Consider the following 20303-nt stretch of genomic DNA (forward strand, 5'->3'; position numbering starts at 1 on the left):
AGTTTGCTGCAGGCCAGAGGATGTGGGACTGGACTCCTCCCACCACCAACGAAATCCTTCCTTTTAACTTCACACTGCCCCTGAGCACACATGACACGCACACACAGACACACAAAAACAGACAACGGGATCAGGATATGACATCATACACAGGAAGGGAAGCCAAGTAACCTTTCGTCTTGCTTTTTCACTCTAAACCCTATTCCTAACTGAGTTTTGGAGGGCAAAGACCGGCTGATGAATGCAAGAAAGTATCCTCACAGGACTCTTTGGATTTGCTCTGCTCCCTCTCGGAGAGAACAGGAGAGCGAGGGAATCTTTTCAGGTTTCCCACAACATTCCAAGTGTCTACGGCAGGATTAAAGCCAGGTCTACATTTTTTACTTTGCTTTCATCTGTTTTCATTGATGAGATGCAACTTTTGTTTCCATGCTTTGAGTTAATGTCAGAGTTTGTGTGAAAAAGCATGATCAGACACGTCAGTGTTTGCTGTGGACAAGTGACTCCTCTGTTCTTTGCTTCCACATGTTGAATGAATTGAGTTAAGGCTAACATCTAAAGTGAGACTGCAAAATCTACCTAAAAGATCGGCTGGATACTTACCAGTTTGATTAGAAATATATAGAAAAATATCTAAAAATTTGAATAGTAATCTAACTAGAATGAAAAAAAAATTTAAATTCTAAAGTTTTAAAAAAATTTCAGAAGAATAAAAGATTTTAAATCTTCTCTTTTACATATAAAAAAACAATGATGGAAATGCAGGCTTTTTGAGTGCCTTTTAATGGCATGAAATACTATCTATTATCAGTAACAGCAACAAGTGTCAGAAACAGACCTGCAAAGTGAGTCAACGTGAGCTATGAGCTGATAGAAATGCATGATTTTTTTTGTGTGAGGAGAGAGAAACAGAGAGGGAAAGAAAGACAAGACTTATCAAAGAGACAAAGAAAGGATGGACTCAAACACAGATACACTGTCAGAACGTTAAATGGAAACAGAATCAGGGTTTGAGTGTAGGGCTTAACAGCTCTGAAATCCACAGAAGAATGGATATCATTTCAACCACTTCCAACAAACACGGGAAGTAATGAAAAGGTGATGTGGATAAAAAAACACAAAGGGAAACTGAATGTATAGAGAGGAAGAAATGTTTGTTTGTGGTGGTCTGTTAATGGACTGTACTTGCACTATACCATTCAAAGATTTTGGGTAAGTATTTTTTCTTTTTTTTTTTTTTAGAAATTAATACTTTTATTCAGTAAGGATGCAAAAAAAGAAAAAACTTTCATAATGTTATAAGATCTCTAGTTCAAGTAAATGCTGTTCTATTTATTAGAGAATCCTTAAAAATGTCTCTACTTTAAAACCATTACTCCTTAAAATTGTTTTCATCACAGATAATAATTATTAATGCTTCTTGAAAAATCTTACTTGAAAGCTGACATTTGACACATGAATAAATGTCATTTTAAAATATATGAAAACAGAAAACAATTCCTTTAAATAATAATATAATATTTAATAATATTACTGTTTATATAAACATTCAGGATCTCAGCACAGCTATTAATTATTTTTATTTATCACATATGTGCCATGGTTATTGTAATAAATGTTATCCACTGCAGTTTCCCAGTTGCATAAACCCAAACTAATCAGCACATCATTCATTAAATATATATATAATGTGTGTGTAATATCACTATATTTTATAAGTATGTATATATATTTTTTTTACTCATTATTATTTAATCTAATAATTTTTTTTTTTTTATTCAAATATACATTTATATATTTTTCTGCTCTCTAGAAACTCCCTATTGGATGTGACGAAGACCCAGGGAATCATACGAGTGAAAAATCACAATCTTCCAGATCCTGATTGGATCTGACGACTCCGTCGCCCTGCTCAGTTCAGCTATGGCTCTGTGCCTGGGTCAGGTTTTCAGCAAGGACAAAACATTCCGGCCTCGAAAGCGATTTGAACCTGGAACCCAGCGCTTTGAGCTGTACAAAAGAGCCCAAGCGTCTCTGAAATCAGGCCTGGACCTAAGGAAAGTGGTCCAGCTGCCGGATGGGGAGAACATTAATGACTGGATAGCTGTGCATGTGGTGGATTTCTTCAATCGTATCAACCTCATCTACGGGACCTTGAGCGAGTTCTGCACTGAGAAGAGCTGTCCCATCATGTCTGGAGGGCCACGTTATGAATACAGGTGGCAGGATGGGGATCAATACAAGAAGCCCACCAAACTGCCTGCTCTTATATACATGAACCTCCTGATGAACTGGATCGAGTCCCTCATCAACAATGAGGACATCTTTCCCACACGAGTAGGTACGTGACGTCAGAGATGTTTTCCAGACAAATCAAATCACTGTGATAGGGCTCTTTTTTTTTTTTTGTTAATTTCCACATTTTTATTTTCATTGTTTTTTTCATTCTTAAAAGTTAAAATGATGCGAGTGTGGAAAAACAGTCTTAATATAATAATATAGAAACATGCTTTATTAAAAAGAGGAAACTCTTTTTAAAAATGTTTGTCTTTTATTGTTATTTCTTAGAAAAACAAATTTAACAAAACTGCTTCACTGCTTATTAATATTTGAAAAATCTGTCAAGAACAGTGATATATTATAGTTTTTATTAGTATTTTGAATTGGTATTTATTTTTATATTTTTCATTTTAGTTTTAGTTTTATAATTTTTAGTAGTTTTAATATATATATATATATATATATATATATATATATATATATATATATATATATATATATATATAGTTTTCATTTATTTGTATTTTAGTTTTAGGTATATTTCAGTACCTCATGTTAAACTAAATTAAAATAAGTAATGTTGCCTTGGCAACTACCTGAAATAAGACTTTTTTTTACATTTCTGTAAACATTTATTTTATTTCAAGTAACAAATTATTATTATTATTTGTTTCTTTAGTTGAGCTTTTTAAGGTAAATTTTAGTTACTGTTATCAGATATATTTAGTTACAAATATCTGAAAATTTATCCTTTTCAATAAATTAAATGTAATAATATTTTTATTAATTAACAATGTAATTAAAAAATACATTATATATTCTTTTAATACTTAAAGTACCTATATATATATATATATATATATATATATATATATATATATATATATATATATATTTATTTATAAATATTTTTAAAACAATTATTTAAATCATACGTATTTATGGTATAAGGAAAATATCTTATACAAAGAGCACATTTCTAAGAACTTAATGCACATATGCGTTACTGGATTTTCCTTTTCTTTATCGTGGACACTCGATTTGTTTATTGACCTTTAAGCTCTGTAAGTTACGGGGCCCACACATGACATGCAGGAAAAAATATTAGGCTAAATCATGTGCACGATTTACTAATTCGTTCCCTTAATGTACTAAAACGTGCACACGATTTAGCAAATCGAGGGAATGCAATAGTAAATCGAGGGAACGCAATAGTAATCGTGTGCACGTTTTAGTACATTGAGGGAACGAATTAGTAAATCGTGCGCACAATTTATTTATTTTTTCTTGCATGTCATGTGCGGGGCTCCGTAGTAAGTTTATCACTATGAAAAGCTTAATATATTAATACATGAGCAAAGATACACAAATGAATGGAAATAAGACAAAAACAGTTAGACGTAGAAATATTAACAGTAAATGACCCAGTTACGTTTCTCAGGAATTGCTGTATAATTTGTGGGGCCAGGGAACACCAGACACATACTTCTGTCTGAAAAAATAGTACTGGATAGAGTTACAGAAGCTATACTTATAAGCATTGCCAACTATTCATAATTCCACAGACTGAACTATTGGCCGAAAACCCTGGAGACATACTTTGTGTGCTTTCTCTCCTAAAATAGCATTTGAATTTTCTCATGGAAGAAAATCATACAGCAATGTGAATGTGATGTGATTTGAGTGTGATGCTGGTTTTCTTCTGTTTTTAGGAGTCCCTTTTCCAAAGAACTTTCAGCAGGTGTGCAAGAAGATACTGAGCCGCTTGTTTCGGGTGTTTGTACATGTGTACATCCATCACTTTGACATGATCTGTAGTATGGGAGCTGAGGCCCACATCAACACCTGCTACAAACACTACTACTACTTCATCTCTGAGTTCAGCCTCATCGACCACTCGGAGCTGGAGCCGCTTGTGAGAGCACTGTGCTTTCATTACTGTAACCACATACACTGCGGCTTTCACTTCACCTTTTCTGTTCTGTACACAAACAGTTCAGTGATTTACAGGAGTGACAATTAAAAAAAGTACAGCATTTACAGAAATTCTATGCAATGTATAGAACCGAACGTGATGTATTTAAATACATATCAGAATTGTGGTGCAAGAAATCACAGGGAAGGAGGAACAGCTTGACTCTGTGTTGCCAGATATTACTGTAAAAAGGCAAGATCCAAATGTATTATCTTGGAAATAAGTACATACTAAAATATCATGACTTACACCTGCCTACATTGTTATCTCTAAAAAATGTGCTGACCCCAAACAACAAGGCCTTAAACACTTAATAAGCATTGCTTATAATGAGTAGACATGGCAAACTGGGTCCTGTTTCATAACACAAGTTTACCAAACAAAAGAAAACTAAAGGCTCGTTGTGTTCAGCGGTTTTAACTAAACCACCAACTAAAGAACCGTTGTATTTTGTTTATGTTTTGGTTTACAGAGTTAATAAAGTAGCAGGTGCAGGTCACTATATTTTGGTATGTGGATTAGAATCCATGTTTGTACGTGTGTTTAAGGAGTTTTTTCTAGCAAGATCTCACAACACTATGAGTCAAAACGTTCCCTATAATTTCTTTCATTGCACATACAGTAATGACAAAACACTGATATGCATTTAAATACGTCATTAACAACTAATTGTACACTTTGTTGTGGACATGCTGCGTAGAATTTCTGAACTGTGTGTGAACAGAACAGTAATAAGCACTGAAAAGTTAATTAACAACCAATTTTAGTGACTGTGTTACTGTTATTAGACACAAAACAATAAATTATGATAGTGGCAGTTAGCAGACTGCACTTTGCTTTAGTTAAAGGTAAAATTTGTAAGATATTTATAGTAAAATATCCAAAAACCACTAGGCTAGTGTTATATATTTTGTCCAGCTGATTACTAACAATATCTCTAATATTTTCAACTACTTGTAAATCATGAGAAAATTCCCATTCTAAACAGTGACACGGGGCAGTCGTCTGTCAATGACGTCAGTTACCCTTTGTTACCGCCTTTACTGACGTAGAAACCACATGACAACAGTGTCGTGGACAAATGCGGAAGTAGCTTTGCGACAAACTTCAACTAGAAAGAGATGCCGATCTCGCTTGTATTTTACTCGACAGGTGAGTTGTTTTGATTCGTATCTTTACAGAAAATGTATGCTATTATAACAATCAACAAGATTAGTATTATGGTGCATACACGCCAAACGCGGGGCATCGCGTCTCTAGACTCGCGCAAGGACGTGTCTGATCCATAGTCTAATCGCGTCTTTGCATTGACTTTGTATGTAATCTACTCGCGCAAATCATTGAACTCCTGTTAAATCCATGATTTATCTTTCCGTCTGATTGATGGCCGTCAGCGGTTGGGTAGAAGCAGGCGGCAAGGAAGTAGACCGGAAGTTGAAGTCGGCCGGGTGCCGCCATCTTGTAGCAGAACTTCACTTGCGTTCACTTCCCATTGACTCCCATTCATTTTGGCGTCACTTTGACAGCCAATAACTTTACATCTGAGGCATTTAAAGACTCCGTTTGTCCATTATTTATTTCTAAAGATAGACGACAATGTATGAAGGGCTCCATTACCTTCTATGTTACATTATGGCCCCGTAGAAACAGTTTTTGTAAAAATAGGCTAACGATTGCGTCATAACCACTCGACTCTCTGTCGCATTACCGTACAGACAGGAGGAGAAGCTCGCAGGCAATTAACTTAATATGGCGTACTGGCGTTACATTTTAAAATACTATACAAAATAATTAATCAGAATACTTACTCCTGCTCACTCACGCCAAAGAACTCCCCGCTCAAGCTCGCCGTCTCTGCAAGATTAACGATGCCAGTTTGAACGCACAGCTACTAGAAGATTTAAATCTGTCAGACAGGTTGCTGACGTCATCAAGCTTAGTTTGAGTCTGCGCGTCAGAAACGGAAGTGCTAAAAAACGCTAAAAATGGGCTTCACTTGTCTCAATTGAGTTCCAATGGGGTCGCTGTGTCCATTTCTTTTACTGTCTATGGGTAGAAGACAACAAATCCCATCATTCCACGCTCCTTCTTAGCGTCATAAAACCATGCGATTTTTATTGTTTTGGTAGTGTGCCCTCTAGTGGCAGGTCCTACAACCTGTACCTTTAACTGGCAGGTTTTATGAACAACTAGATGCTGAGAGCACATTGCAAATGCTTGTGATTTATGTCCTAATAACATTGTCATTTCTGTCTCCACAGAAAGAAATGACAGAGAAGATCTGTAACTGAAAGATGTTGAGAACGGATGGGAATCCAAATGTCAAACATTCAGAAAAAAAGGTCTGATCTGAGATCAGGCAAGATCAGAGACTCACAAATGAGCTAAAATGCAATGCATCTGTGCTTCTTACTGAAATACTTGTGGGTCCAGTAATTCAACGCATGTTCTTGAGAGAGTAAATGTTTAAGTGATGTACTGTATCTCAAATTTTGGAGCAGTGATCTGAAAAGATGCATTGATTGCTTAGTATTCTGCATACATTTTTTTTAGCATTTCACCACGTGACTTCAAAGAACCTTTTAAATATTTGTTCCTGAGGAAAATATATCTGGAAATGGGATGTCTAAAACTTCTGCCAAGTTTGGGAGGTTGAATTCTTGCTCTTTCGTGTCTGTGCCAGTGCAGGGGCAGAAGCCTTTGCTAGTATCTTTATTTAACCAGGGCATGTGCAGTAAGAAACCATTACCATAGATAGTGACTGAGGATGAATAAGTACTTAATGGTATTATTCTTATTTCAGATATTTTGTTCTGACAATGTGCTGTTTTTTGCCAATGAATTTTTTGCATGCAAGTTTAAAATACAAACATTTTAAATGTCAATACTTTCTTTATTCTTATTTATTGGATCGGAAAATCCAAAACATAACTTTCTCATAACAATGAAATATTCATTTAAGACATTCCTTATACTGTGTGTGTGAGCACAACTACCCTACATAAAGATGTATTCAACGTAACAAATTTTAAGAAATATAAAAGTACAGTCTGATTCAATAAAAGAATACATAACAGCATAACAGCTGCGTCACAGTAGCGATTGCATAACTCCTTTATGATGACTCTCCACTACCCTATGCGACTGACACGGAAGTCAACATTAACATTAAAAGATCGAGTTTCATTCCGTGTATGAGTCTAATCATTAAATTTGACAGACAGCAATCCTGCATTCCCCCTTAACTTATAGTCTGTCTGTGAGTGAAGCCGGTATTTCTCCAGTGCGAAATACGAATATGAATCAAATTCGTGTCAGCGCAGTCTTAGATTATGAATATTCATTAGCTCATGCTTACGTGACTTCGTAGTCTCCCTTGTACGCCCAATCACGTAACCTAATTAATATTCATGAACCAACTCGTCATCATAGTATGATTCGCAAATGCCCCACAGCGTTCAACAGTAGGAGGGCAGTTGGCGCGTTTGGGGTGTCCTCCTCCTCACTATCTGCTGCTGTTCAGCGCAGGATGGTGGAGGCAGTTATTGTCATAGCACAGCTAGACTCATTCGGCCGCAATTTCCAGGTTTGTGTCTTTTTATTTTTATTTTTTACATGCATAAAATGTATAACGTATACATAACTGGTTTGTTACACGAGCTCAAATAGCTATACTAAGGTCAGCTCGCTGATGTTTACATCTGTGTCATGATATGGCTTTAACGGGTCGCGCGATTCGCGCCAATGAAATATTAGATCGCAATAACGAACGCTCGTAACGTTCCTTAATTCTTAAAACGAGTTATCACAGTCAACTATTTGGAGATTTTCAGTTAACGTTACTCAAAAAGCATTATCTTTTTGGTTGGCCGTTACAAAACTGCCGACACTGTTACACTTAATTAATTATCTGACACTTGTTGCTTTTTTTCGTAACACATTTTACAGTTCTTCTTTTCTTAAAGGGACAGTTCACTCCAAAAAGAATTCTGTCAGTTGATTCAGTCTTCGTGGAGCATAAAAGAGGGACTGATATCCTCAGTCTCCATTCACATTCATTGAGCAGTGAAAGTGAACGGCGACCGTGGTTATCATTCTGCATAATAACATGTCATTTCATTAAACACAGAGAAAAGAAAAGCAATCGGCTTTGTAATTTTATTAGAATTTTTGAATGAATTTGTGCCTTATCAGTCAGTTTTGACATCTACTGTTGCTTTAAATATGTTAATTTTTCCAGCCCTTACTACGCTCATCCAATATACCCATTACCAAAAACCGTTATTAGGCTATTTTTCAACGAATGGCGATTTCTCAAATACTAAGATTTAAAATGGTATTATTTCCCTATATGCCACTCATCATTCAGTCCACCTTAATTTATCTTTAATTATGTAAAACCGTAACATATCCTGTTGAGTGTGCTGGATTTTACCCTCAGCAGCAGCAACAGCCAGATGACAGGAACTTGACCAAACTCGTCAGGACGGCGACATTGCTTCTCAGTGCGGAAACTAAGTGGTTAAATAGCTCTAACTTGATTTCACTCAGCCTACTTTGAAGAAAAGCAGCTGTCACGGTTCCGTCTCGCGCGGCTTCTGGAATGATCGCGGACCTTCAGCTGCTCCACTGCTCACGTCAGTGTCACGATTTAACTTAAAACGTGCTCCTGACTTGTTTGTGAGTCTCAAACCGCGGGTAAATAAGTAAAACAGAACTGACAGTCTATGCATTGCATTCCATGCTAGACATGGGTGCACACATTAGTCACGTGAGCCTTGTTCAGTGAGAAATCTGATAAGTGCACACACCTAGTGTTCACTTTCTCTTTCTCTTATATCGATAGAGAACTGCTAACTTAAAATACGATGATTCTTTAGTCTTTAAACTTTTATGGGGAAGCATATAAAGCACACAAGGTCATATCTATGGGCATGTGAATGTCAGTGACCACCTGGCTCTTGTTTACTCCATTGGAAATGCTCAAGTAAACACCTATTGTGTTTATGCTTGATGCTTTGCATATTGCAAATAAGCTTTTTTCCCAGCAGACTTGGTTTCGGAAGTATTTTCCACAATTATTTTCATATAGGCATATTTAAAAAGGCTTTATACCAAGAACCAAAACTATTTGACTCACAACAAAAACTTTGATTTGAAGGAAAAAGACAAAAAAGTACAGTTATAAAAAATAATAATGCGAACTGATGTGTAAAGTATATCCGATCACTTAACAACCTTGTTTACAGGTTTAAAAGTTTTCATTCAAAATCAGCTCCCCTTTGGAGAAAATGAATGGGAGTTTTATTTCTGCAACCCGACTGTTGCACCCTATATGCCTCTAGAAGTAAATGAGCATTGATTGCTGCTGTGTTCTGATAACACATCTCTTTGTTTTGAATGTAAATTTCTTTCTCTTTCTCTCAGATAACCAGTAGCGCTCTGGCATCTGGCCAGGTGGAGAGCCATTGTCTGATCTCTCATGCCCCCAACAGCCTCCCAGGTACAGCCGATTTTTAAAAAAAATACACCCTTCAAATTATCCAGTCATTTCAAAAAACTACATTCTGACAGAATACATAAAAACCTATGATGTAACATCCTGGTGGTTTTGTGCTATTGTGTATTTTGGTATTAGGAATGGAGAGCAGTCAACCAATCACCATCACAGACCCGGATACACAGCGGAAGAAGAAACGCAGAACTCGGGCCGCGGACAGTTTCACTGGCAAATTTAGTGGTACTAAACCATCTAGAACTTGTCAAAAACTCTTATTAATCCTCATAATGTGCACCTTTTTGTTCTGTGGTTTATTCTCAGCATGCAGTCTGTATAATCTGTATCGTGCATCATCGGATCTTTTGAAATGTGTGATTGCAACAGTTCCTGAATGGTTAAAATGAGTTAACTCACAAGTGTGTATGTTTTGTAGATCTGTACAAGCTGACGGACGAGCTGCTGGGTCAGGGAGCTTATGCTAAAGTCCAGGGTTGTGTGAGTTTACAGAACGGCAACGAGTATGCTGTCAAGGTTAGAGGATTTTTTTCCCCCATGATTTTGTAGTTACAATTACATGGTTTCTGTGGGTATTAAAAAGGTTTTAAAGTCTTTAATTTGCCCTTCCACAAGTGAAAGCCTTAAATCAGAGCAGAAAGTCTTAAAATCAAGAAGTCATGGTATTAAATGTTGCATGCACTGCAAAAAGGCCATTTCCCTCAGTATTTTGTATTGTTTTCCAATACAAATATCCTTACATCAAGATGAATTTGCTTGAGACACAGAATTAAATAATTAAGCATTGTTTTCTGAGAAATGGGACAAAATGAAGTGAGTTTATGTTTAGAACACGAACAAACATCTATCAATGGGGAATAAATCCTTGTTTCCCTTGAAATTAAGCTGATTTTTCTGGAAGTTGTATTTTAAGTGTTTTGTTAATACAATTGTGCTGCCTAAATTTTATTTACTTGGTGTTAAAAAGGTCTTTAAAAAGGTGTACATTTATCTTCGTAAAACATTCAGAAACCCTATGTACTTTCATAAGATAATGATACTAAAATAGTAAATTTAGAAAAATAACAGAGTAGTTCTTTGTCAAACAAACATAAATTATTTTATGTAACGTGTGGTTATGTTTCTCAGATAATTGAGAAGAACGCTGGTCACAGTCGCAGTAGAGTTTTCAGAGAGGTGGAGACGCTTTACCAGTGTCAAGGAAATAAGTATGATCTTATTCCACAGTACTCATTATACTTCATAATCCACTGTAATTGATTGTAGTTAGTATTACACATAACTGCTCACCTGCATGCATCATGTTCTTCTCAATAGGAACATTCTGGAGCTCATTCAGTTTTTTGAAGATGACTGCTGTTTTTATCTGGTGTTTGAGAAGTTGCTCGGAGGTACTGTACAGTTGTATAGAGGTTAAACACAGATGCATTCTCATTCTCGGTTATTTGTTTCTGAATAGTTTTCTCTTTTCCTCCAAGGTTCCATTTTAACACATATCCAGAGTCGAAAGTACTTTGATGAGAGAGAGGCAAGTCATGTAGTCAGGGATATAGCACATGCACTGGACTTTCTGCACAACAAAGGTGAAAACTGTACTTTTACTCTGTGGCCCAGTTACCATGAATCACTGCGAGTGTGTTTACTCAGACTCGTCTCACTCTTTTCACAGGAATCGCTCACCGGGACCTTAAGCCTGAAAATATCCTGTGTGAATATACTGATAAGGTAACATGTATAGTTTGTCTGGCTACAGAACCTAAACCTGTGAACAGTAGTGTAAAGGGATTGGCGATATGACTGAAATCTTATATCACAATATGAGTCATTTTATTTCACATAACGATATACATCACAATATAGTTGCTTTAAATAAGATCTTTATGATATCACCCACCTCTAGTAGTGTATGCATTGTATGTTTATAGCCAGTCTTAATTGTATTGAGTTTTTTGCTTTTACTCAGGTGTCTCCTGTGAAAATCTGTGATTTTGATCTCGGGAGTGGAGTAAAGCTAAACAGTGCCTGTACGCCAATAACTACCCCTGAGCTCACCACGCCGGTAACCGCGTCCTTACATTTATGAGCATTCTAGAACTGTAAAATTGTGGAGTAGCATGTTTTGAGGGATGTGTTTTGTCCTATAGTGTGGCTCGGCAGAGTACATGGCTCCTGAGGTGGTGGAGGTCTTTACGGATGAGGCTTCGTTCTATGATAAGCGCTGTGACCTCTGGAGCCTTGGAGTGATTCTCTACATCCTGCTCAGCGGGAGTCCTCCCTTCACTGGCCACTGCGGCACCAACTGCGGCTGGGAACGAGGAGAGACGTGTCGGGCCTGCCAGGTAAAGCGCACACTAATTCAAAAATGTTGAGTATTCATCAAAGCACTGAATGCATCAAAAAGTGCTGCATGGGGTATGAAATCTCGGTCCTCTTTGGTTGTATGGGATAGTATATATTTAAGGACAAGAACTCCAAGGCACTCGAATTGTAGTTAAAAGCTTTTCACTACAATTTGAGTGCCTTGGAGTTCTTGTCCTTAAATGTTGAGTATTCACTTCATCCATTGAAGACAACTAAGCAGTGTTGTCCTCTCCTGTTCAGAACAACCTGTTTGAGAGGATTCAGGAGGGGAAGTATGAATTTAGGGATGGAGTTTGGGCTCAGATCTCGGCCGACGCTAAAGATCTGATCTCGCGGCTGCTGGTGCGAGATGCCACTCTACGACTGAGTGCCGCTCAGGTCCTGAAGCATCCCTGGGTGCAAGGGGTGAGTGTTTAGCTTTATTTTTTTGAAGACATTATGATTTGATCTTTTACAGGGATGGCCAATATGGGCTGATAACTGATAATACAGAAACTATCTTTAGTACTTTACTTATCTAAAAAAAATTTGTTAAATGTTTTTTACAGGAGTTTCTTATGTTTGTCAAAGCTGCATTTATTTGATCAAAAACACAGGAAAAAATGGAATATTGTGAAACATTATTATGATGTAAAATAATGTTTTTCTTTTTTAATATACATTAAAATCGAATTTATTCCTGTGATGCAAAGCTGAATTTTCAGCATCATTACCCCAGTCTTCAGTGTCACATGATCCTTCAGAAATCATTCTAATATACTGATTTATTATCCGTGCTGGAAACTGTTGTGCTGCTTAATATTTTTAAGGACCTGTTATACTTTTTTTGAAGATTATTTGATGAGTAAAAAGTTAAAAAGAAGAGCATTTATTTAAAATATAAATCTTTTCTAACAATATACAGTACAGTTCAAAAGCATTGGGTAAGTAAATTTTTTTTAAAGAAATTAACTTTTATTCTGCAATGATGTGTTAAACTGATAAGAAGTGATAGCAAAGATTTATATGGTTAGAAAAGATTTATATTTTGAATAAATGCTGTTATTTTTCAACTTTTTTTCATCAATGAATCCTGTAAAAAGTATTGCAGTTCCCTAAAAAATATTTAGCAGCACAACTGTTGCCAGCATTGATAATTCTAATAATAAATCAGCATATTAGAATGATTTCAGTAGGATCATGTGACACTGATGATTGGAGTAATGGCTGATAAATATTAAGCTTTTCATCACAGAAATAAATTATATTTTAAAGTATATTTAAACAGTCACTATTATTTTATATTGTAATAAAATTAGTTTTTTCTTATTCTTTTTTTGTTGTTGGTAAAAATACACTTACCAACCATAAACGTTTGGTGAAAGTATACATTATAAAAATCTAATGTAATAATACACAAAATGTTTATCATATACATTATTGTTATTTACTCCTTAAAATTTTCAGAATGCACCTGAAAGAGTTCTTCAAACTCCTCGTGTTCTACAAAGGTATTTGATTTCGATGCAGTAGATTAAGTATATTTTCCAGTCTCTGGAATGTCTCTAACTGTCTCTCTGGTTGAACCCACAGAAACTGCAGCACTAAAGACCTGACACAGTTTGCCGCTGAAGCCATCGCATTCAATCGACAGCTGTCTCAGAAGGAAGAAGAGCAGGAGGACTTTGGTGCCGTGGTCTGCTCCATGAGGCTCTCCCCTCCATCTAACTCTAGATTAGCCCGTCGCAGAGCACAGTCTCAAGCACTACGCACCAATACCTGACACCTGCCCTCCCGACTGGTGCTCCGGTTATACTCGTGCATGCCAAAGTGCGTTATAAGCCTTCATATGCATACATTCTCTGGTGAACTGAATATGCATTTACTTGTGCATAACACACATGTATATGCATCACAGGCTTAGTGCTACCAACTTGTAGCACAGACTAGCCTTATATAGTATACAAACCAAAAACATCCAGACAATTCTAATTTATTTACAGGTCTTTTACTCTGTGTAACGTGAGTTTTATGTATTTTAAGCATCAGAAACTGTGCTCTGGCAGTGTTTGTCAGTGTGAAATAAAAAGGGTGCTCAGCTCTGAGGGTATTCTACAGATGTTGATTTTATTGTTGCCACATCAGTGAGGCTTTTAATCAACATTAGCATTTTTAAACTTAAAACAAGTTTAAACATTTTAAAATTTACTATAAAGCACTGGACATCTTGCTTTGTTACTTTTCTATTTTCTATGTGTTTTATATAGGGTCTAGCTGTAGTCTAGTTGCAGTTATTGTTGAGGGAATAATGTTTTGGTTTATTTGAGCTATGTAAAGCCATGCTGCCATGTGTCTTAAGTGGAAATGCATTTGCTTTAAGGAAGGTGCTGATGAGGTATTATATACATTTGACCATACACGTTCAGCTCAGATAGTTAGTAAATATTGCATAGTATGTATTTTTTTTATCTTTTCAGATTTCAGATGATTATATTTTTTCATTTAATGTATATTTTTTCATGGTTCCGCTTTATGTCTTTTAGAGTATTGAACTTTGTTTTGTAAAAGTGAACTGTTTTTCTATGCATCAGGGGGACGAGCCTGTCCTATAGCCGATTTAGTTATAAGATGGAGTACATTTTATTACTTTTGTTTGTATTAAGTGTAAATTGTGCCATTTTGGGGGGGGGCAGAGCTCCTATTGTGCAAAATAACTAAATGACCTCTCAGTTATCTTTCAAATTACAAAACATGCACGATTATTTTTCCTGTTATTTGTTGTTTAAAAATGCTATTTGAGTTAAGATGAAATGGAATGTAGTGTTTGTCCATGTATTATTTAAGTCCATTTACGATTAAGTGTTTCATGTACCAGGGATGACTCTAGAGGGAGCTACCTCACATCAATGGCTATGTTCTCAGTATTCAATGCTTGTCTGATACTCTAATGGCGAATCAAATGCTGATTTCACAAATGCTGTCTATGGAATGGCCATTTAACCCTAACAACTCTATGAACAGTTCATAGGTCAGAGGTGTTAATTTGGTTTTCCAATTTTGAGAAATAAAGCAGGTTGCACTGAACCTTGAGTCTTTATTCAATGCACTTAATACAGCAATAAGTGTGGATTGTTGTTGTGGATAACATAATTTTTTGTTATTATGATGTAAAAGACCTGAATAAACACAAAGACTACAGAATACCCCTACTCTTAAAGAGACTTTGATAAACAGCCAGTGCATACTATCTACCCTATGAGGATCTGAGCGCTTATAACCAAAGGGTTCCTCAATTCTTTCTTGCACTAAAAAGAGCGTGGTTTCATTCCACTCTAGCCATGTGGAGGAGACTGAGCAGACATGCCTGTGTTCTTGAGTATCAGTGTCAGGAGAAGCTGAGCTGGAGGTGTTAACAATTGTTTCCAAGTGTATTGATATTCTACTAGAAGTGTTTGAGCAGATATTGTGCATCATGTATGTTGTTATGTTTTAGCCGAACCTGAAAGCGTTAAAGGTTAACACAGGGATTCGTGTATCATCTGTGTGCCAGAGTGGTGAAGCGGAGCTCGAGAGCGCCTCCCGCGGTGATGAGCGGAATGACACCATCTCCATCCGCTCAGAGCGAGAAGAAGCGCTTCTCCGGCGGCTGAAGTTCAGAAGCCCGGAGAATCTCCTGAATCTCCCGAAGTTCCGCTGAAATAGAGGACAATACCGGCCAACTCTACGAAATCTCATCTTCTGGTGAGTTTAAATAATTTATTTTTACCCGTAGCGCGGGAAGTCGTTCATTTTCAGAGTAATGCTGACTTTGAGTGTTTTCATATTGAAAATATATCGTTTTAGATTAAAATATATGCTATTAAAAATAGGCAAATGACAAAAAAAAAACTCTTTTAGAAAAAGATTTTCTATAGAATGTTCTATCTATCTATCTATCTATCTATCTGTCTATCTGTCTGTCTCTATCTATCTATCTGTCTGTTTGTCTCTATATGTCTGTTTGTATCTATCTATCTATCTATCTATCTATCTATCTATCTATCTATCTATCTATCTATCTATCTATCTATCTATCTATCTATCTATCTACCTACCTACCTACCTATCTATCTATCTATCTATCTATCTATCTATCTATCTATCTATCTATCTATCTATCTATCTATCTATCTATCTGTCTGTCTGTCTGTCTGTCTGTTTCTATCTATCTATCTATCTATCTATCTATCTATCTATCTATCTATCTATCTATCTATCTATCTATCTATCTATCTATCTATCTATCTATATATCTATCTATCTATCTATCTATCTATCTATCTATCTATCTATCTATCTGTCTGTCTCTATCTATCTGTCTGTCTGTTTGTCTCTATATGTCTGTTTGTATCTATCTATCTATCTATCTATCTATCTATCTATCTATCTATCTATCTATCTATCTATCTATCTATCTATCTATCTATCTATCTATCTATCTATCTATCTATCATCTGTCTTTCTATTCTATCAGTTCAATAGTTTGAATGTTAACTTTGATTGTGAAACGTTCTAAATAATCCAGAATTTTTAATAGCCGAGCAGAATATACATGGTGTATATGATGTAAACATAATAAATAATAACCATGATGTTCATTATTAAATTCCTTATGCAGACATAACATCTGATTAAAACATTTACATAACTGTTACGCCTTGTCATGCAAACATACTGAGAAATAAAGTTTTATAGTAGTGTAATTTCCTTGCAGCCAAATCTTTCACATCATCAGACTCATCTGGTGTTGCTGGCACTAATTGAATTCTTTGGGCTCATAGCCGGTGCTGACATGACACATGAACAGACAGGCGGATGTTGGACCAACACATCTCTATAATACTCATTACTGCTCGCCGCCTCATTGTTTTCTCTTTCTCTCATTTTCCCTTTTTATGCAGTGGTCAGAAAAGTCAGCGGCATTTAGAGAGGATGCTTTTCTCTTATGAAGAAGCACAGTCAGGTGAGAGGAGGGCACTTCGTTCTAAGGGGTTGCCCTCACCGGCTCTTTGCTGTGCTTGTGGGCTCTGCATCATGCTGGCGGGCATTAACATCACCCTAGTGGGTGCTCTCGCTTTTACCAAACTCCTCCCCTTAAACAACCCTCCCATTATCATCGGGCCCATCCTCCTCCTAGTGGCCTTTTCATTCTTTGGAGCGTGTTGCATCTGCAGTCGACGACCCATCAGACAAAGCTCTCACATGTCTGCTGGACGGGACCATTGGCCATTGATGAGGATGGGCAGAGCCGTGTTCGAGATGGAGACCAGTGAGCCCACCCTACAGGACACCACAGCCATTCAGCTCAGTCCAACACACTCTCCAAACTCCTCCACCAACTGCAGCCTCACCAACCTTCCTGGAGACCTGCCCCACTTTTTAAGAAACCTGTAAGTGTTCAAAGGGAAATTATGTGAGTTTACAAAACCCCATAGTAGATGATTCATACTCATAGTTTGGATATCAAACTGCGAATTTGTGCGACCCAAGGTCACGTCAGTAACCAGAACATTCCCTTTCAAACAGTCTCTCCCCTTACGTGAAGACGCATTTTGGGAACGCATCCAATCATACCAGGCTATGGGCATAATACAGAATAATCTGTTCATCGATCCCAGTTTTTGAGTGCTAATTAAGGGCCCCTAAGAACATGATGAGCAAATTGTGCCCCAAGCTAGTAGCTGAGAAGCATGTATATAACCAGCTTTGCCCAAGGGGTAAGAATGGCAATTTAAACCGAAAGAGTCGTCATCTAAGTTGTAAAATCTGGCAAATGTGGACTGCGGTGACCAATAGAAATTTCACTAGACCATGCCTCGGAGCAGGCCGTCCCTCTTGAGGAATGGGCCCTCACACCTATAGGGCGCTGCAAGCCTTCTGAGGCGTAAACCAAGGCTATTGCATCTACAATCCAGCGAGAAACTTGCTGTTTTGTGGCAGGCAGTCCTTATGGTGGCCTCCAAAGCAAACAAAAAGCTGCTCTGACTGTCTAAACAGGCTAGATCGCTCTACATATACTCTCAGAGCACTCACTGTACAGGAGGTTCGGACCCAATAATACCTATGAAGCAAGGTGGCCTGCGAGTGACATTTGGACAACAACGTACGCTGATATTTGCTCTTCAGGAAATGTGCTCTCTGAAAATTGATCTTCAAACGCCGGATGGTCTTCACTGCTGGGCTTCCTCGATCTTGGTGGCGAGCAGAGCTGGAGCTTCTTTTCTCGGCTTCTTCTTCTTCTTGGCTTCTTCCAGAGTCAGCAAAGAGATGATCCTCATTATTATCTGATGAAAGGCGCTCCGAGCTGACTTATATAGAGGTCGGCTCCGCCCTTTCTGGCGGGATAAATCACTTTTGTTTTGTGCAGCTACACAAACATGAACAAATCAGGTTTCAGTAAAGAGTTAAACAGGAGTTTTCCCCAAATGCGTCTTCACGCAATGAGAAAGACCGTTCGAAAATGAACATTGTTATCTGTGTGATTGTGGAATGTGTCTGATTGTATTGTTTTTGAAGATAAAATTGTTTAGTTGTGCCTTTGACATAATTATTTTACGAAATATGTAATGATGTAAAGACTTAAAGCTAGAGACATGCAGATTTTACTTTTCTTGAAAATACTAATAAGCTGCTAATTATTTTCAGGGTGTGGCCATGTTGTTATTAAAATTATATATTATTTAGTCTAAATAAATACAAAATAAAACATGCTAATATCAAATGCTACAAGTGAATTCAAGCATCACAAATCTGTAATGTACAGTTTGAAAAACGGATATTCTGATGGTAAATGTAATATAACTGTACAAATAGAAAAAATAAACATGAACAATTAATGATTCATTATTGACTGACGTAAAAAATAAAATTCTGTCAACTGATAACATCTATGGTGCAAATATATGGTGCATCCACAAATATAAGTGTAAAACAAGAATATATAGCCTTCTGATGTTTAATTTTGTATACCTAAGTTAATAAATAGAATGGACACTTCAAACTGACTTAGAATAGTCCAAATTGTTAATGATTTGTAACCCATTTCTAGTCATATCAGTGAGTTTGTCTTGTTTTATTGTGTCTTTCAGTGTCACGTTCAACACTGTATCTGCTGTTCTTCCTGTCTGTTTGTTTACTTAGTAATTACTGTTAATGAGTCTCATTCTGGTACAATAGCAAAATTTGATTTGACTATCTGATTAAATAAACTGTGATGAAAAAATTATAAGCAGATGGAAAAATTAGCTCAAATATTTATCAAGTGAGGAAGGACTAAGACAGCTGTTCCTCCTGATAAGCCTGACAGACGAAAACCTCACACCAGTGAAAGATCTACACAAAAAACAAGACTACCTTAAAATCAGCCTCTGATATGTGAGGCATGAATCAAACTCAACCTGTGCAAGTCAAAAATGGATTTATATCACATGCACCAAACACAGAAATCTCTTATCGTACAGGCCTGTTTGTTCAGTTGTGCTGCTGCACCATCTGTGCACACAACACAATTACTGCTGCTTCTGAGACACATCAACATGTTACACATGCACATCAGGGTACATCCAATGTTACAGATTTCTATGTGTCTTTGATCCCTTCATCGTGTGGCTTACTGAAATATTTGTTGACCTACAGAGATTTTCACCCATGCATATAACCATGAGGATCTTTCGGATGTGTGTGGACTATTTGTGCGCACAATCAATGGCTGAATGAAATTACAATATGGCAGTATAGTTCACTACCCAATAATTGCTTGTTCTGCATCATTAAACAGTCTTAATGAGATCAGCACTTTGAAGCATTATAGGTTATGCTTTCAAGAAGAGTGTGGTATGAGCTGTTCAGTAAACATACAATTTTAAATGTTAATATTTAATATCCCCATATTTTATTAATGCTATAGATGCGTTTTTATTTCTTTGCCAGAAATTAATAGGTAGGTGGATTTCCATACACAACTTTTGACCAATGAACTATTAATGTATTATTTAGTTTTCATATTAATTGAACATGACTGCACAGACAATTTCAGTTTTCAATTTTCAGTTTCGTTTGTCGAGGAAATCCTGCTTCCTAAGGTCACAATTGCATTTCTTAATGCAATAAGCATACCATCTTTAACACAGGACTGTTTTAATTTATTTGTCAGAA

The 20303-nt window shown here is 36.7% G+C and overlaps 2 protein-coding genes across 4 annotated transcripts; both read left to right on the forward strand.

Annotated features, from left to right (window-relative positions):
- LOC132126492 (MOB kinase activator 3C-like) lies at positions 1-7140 on the forward strand. Of its 3 annotated transcripts, none has more exons than XM_059537755.1 (4): positions 4-369; positions 1814-2341; positions 3993-4195; positions 6517-7140. In XM_059537755.1, the coding sequence occupies exons 2-4, from the start codon at positions 1924-1926 to the stop codon at positions 6544-6546; spliced, it is 651 nt and encodes a 216-aa protein (XP_059393738.1). In that variant the 5' UTR covers positions 4-369; positions 1814-1923; the 3' UTR covers positions 6547-7140. The 3 variants fall into 3 exon arrangements, with proteins under 3 accessions (XP_059393740.1, XP_059393738.1, XP_059393739.1); XM_059537756.1 differs by lacking the exon at positions 4-369 and adding an exon at positions 896-1212; XM_059537757.1 differs by lacking the exon at positions 6517-7140 and having other exon boundaries at positions 1-369; positions 1814-2337.
- A 553-nt stretch (positions 7141-7693) lies between these two features.
- LOC132126707 (MAP kinase-interacting serine/threonine-protein kinase 1-like) lies at positions 7694-14166 on the forward strand. The gene is made up of 12 exons (XM_059538158.1): positions 7694-7841; positions 9894-9995; positions 10189-10286; positions 10899-10978; positions 11088-11161; positions 11249-11353; positions 11440-11495; positions 11734-11829; positions 11915-12109; positions 12372-12536; positions 13578-13621; positions 13704-14166. The coding sequence occupies exons 2-12, from the start codon at positions 9896-9898 to the stop codon at positions 13891-13893; spliced, it is 1203 nt and encodes a 400-aa protein (XP_059394141.1). The 5' UTR covers positions 7694-7841; positions 9894-9895; the 3' UTR covers positions 13894-14166.
- Positions 14167-20303: the final 6137 nt, after the last annotated feature.

The sequence above is a fragment of the Carassius carassius genome, chromosome 44 (genome assembly GCF_963082965.1).
Source record: "Carassius carassius chromosome 44, fCarCar2.1, whole genome shotgun sequence".
NCBI classification, from domain to species: domain Eukaryota; kingdom Metazoa; phylum Chordata; class Actinopteri; order Cypriniformes; family Cyprinidae; genus Carassius; species Carassius carassius.

What these genes read in the sequence shown, in the direction of transcription:
- LOC132126492 (XM_059537755.1), top strand. Translation starts at nt 1,924, where the DNA reads ATGGCTCTGTGCCTGGGTCAGGTTTTCAGCAAGGACAAAACATTCCGG. An exon ending in CATCTTTCCCACACGAGTAG is followed by an intron (nt 2,342 to 3,992) that starts GTACGTGACGTC and finishes TTCTGTTTTTAG; the next exon opens with GAGTCCCTTTTCCAAAGAAC. An exon ending in ACTCGGAGCTGGAGCCGCTT is followed by an intron (nt 4,196 to 6,516) that starts GTGAGAGCACTG and finishes CTGTCTCCACAG; the next exon opens with AAAGAAATGACAGAGAAGAT.
- LOC132126707 (XM_059538158.1), top strand. Translation starts at nt 9,896, where the DNA reads ATGGAGAGCAGTCAACCAATCACCATCACAGACCCGGATACACAGCGG. An exon ending in GTTTGAGAAGTTGCTCGGAG is followed by an intron (nt 11,162 to 11,248) that starts GTACTGTACAGT and finishes TTTTCCTCCAAG; the next exon opens with GTTCCATTTTAACACATATC. An exon ending in ACTCCTCGTGTTCTACAAAG is followed by an intron (nt 13,622 to 13,703) that starts GTATTTGATTTC and finishes TTGAACCCACAG; the next exon opens with AAACTGCAGCACTAAAGACC.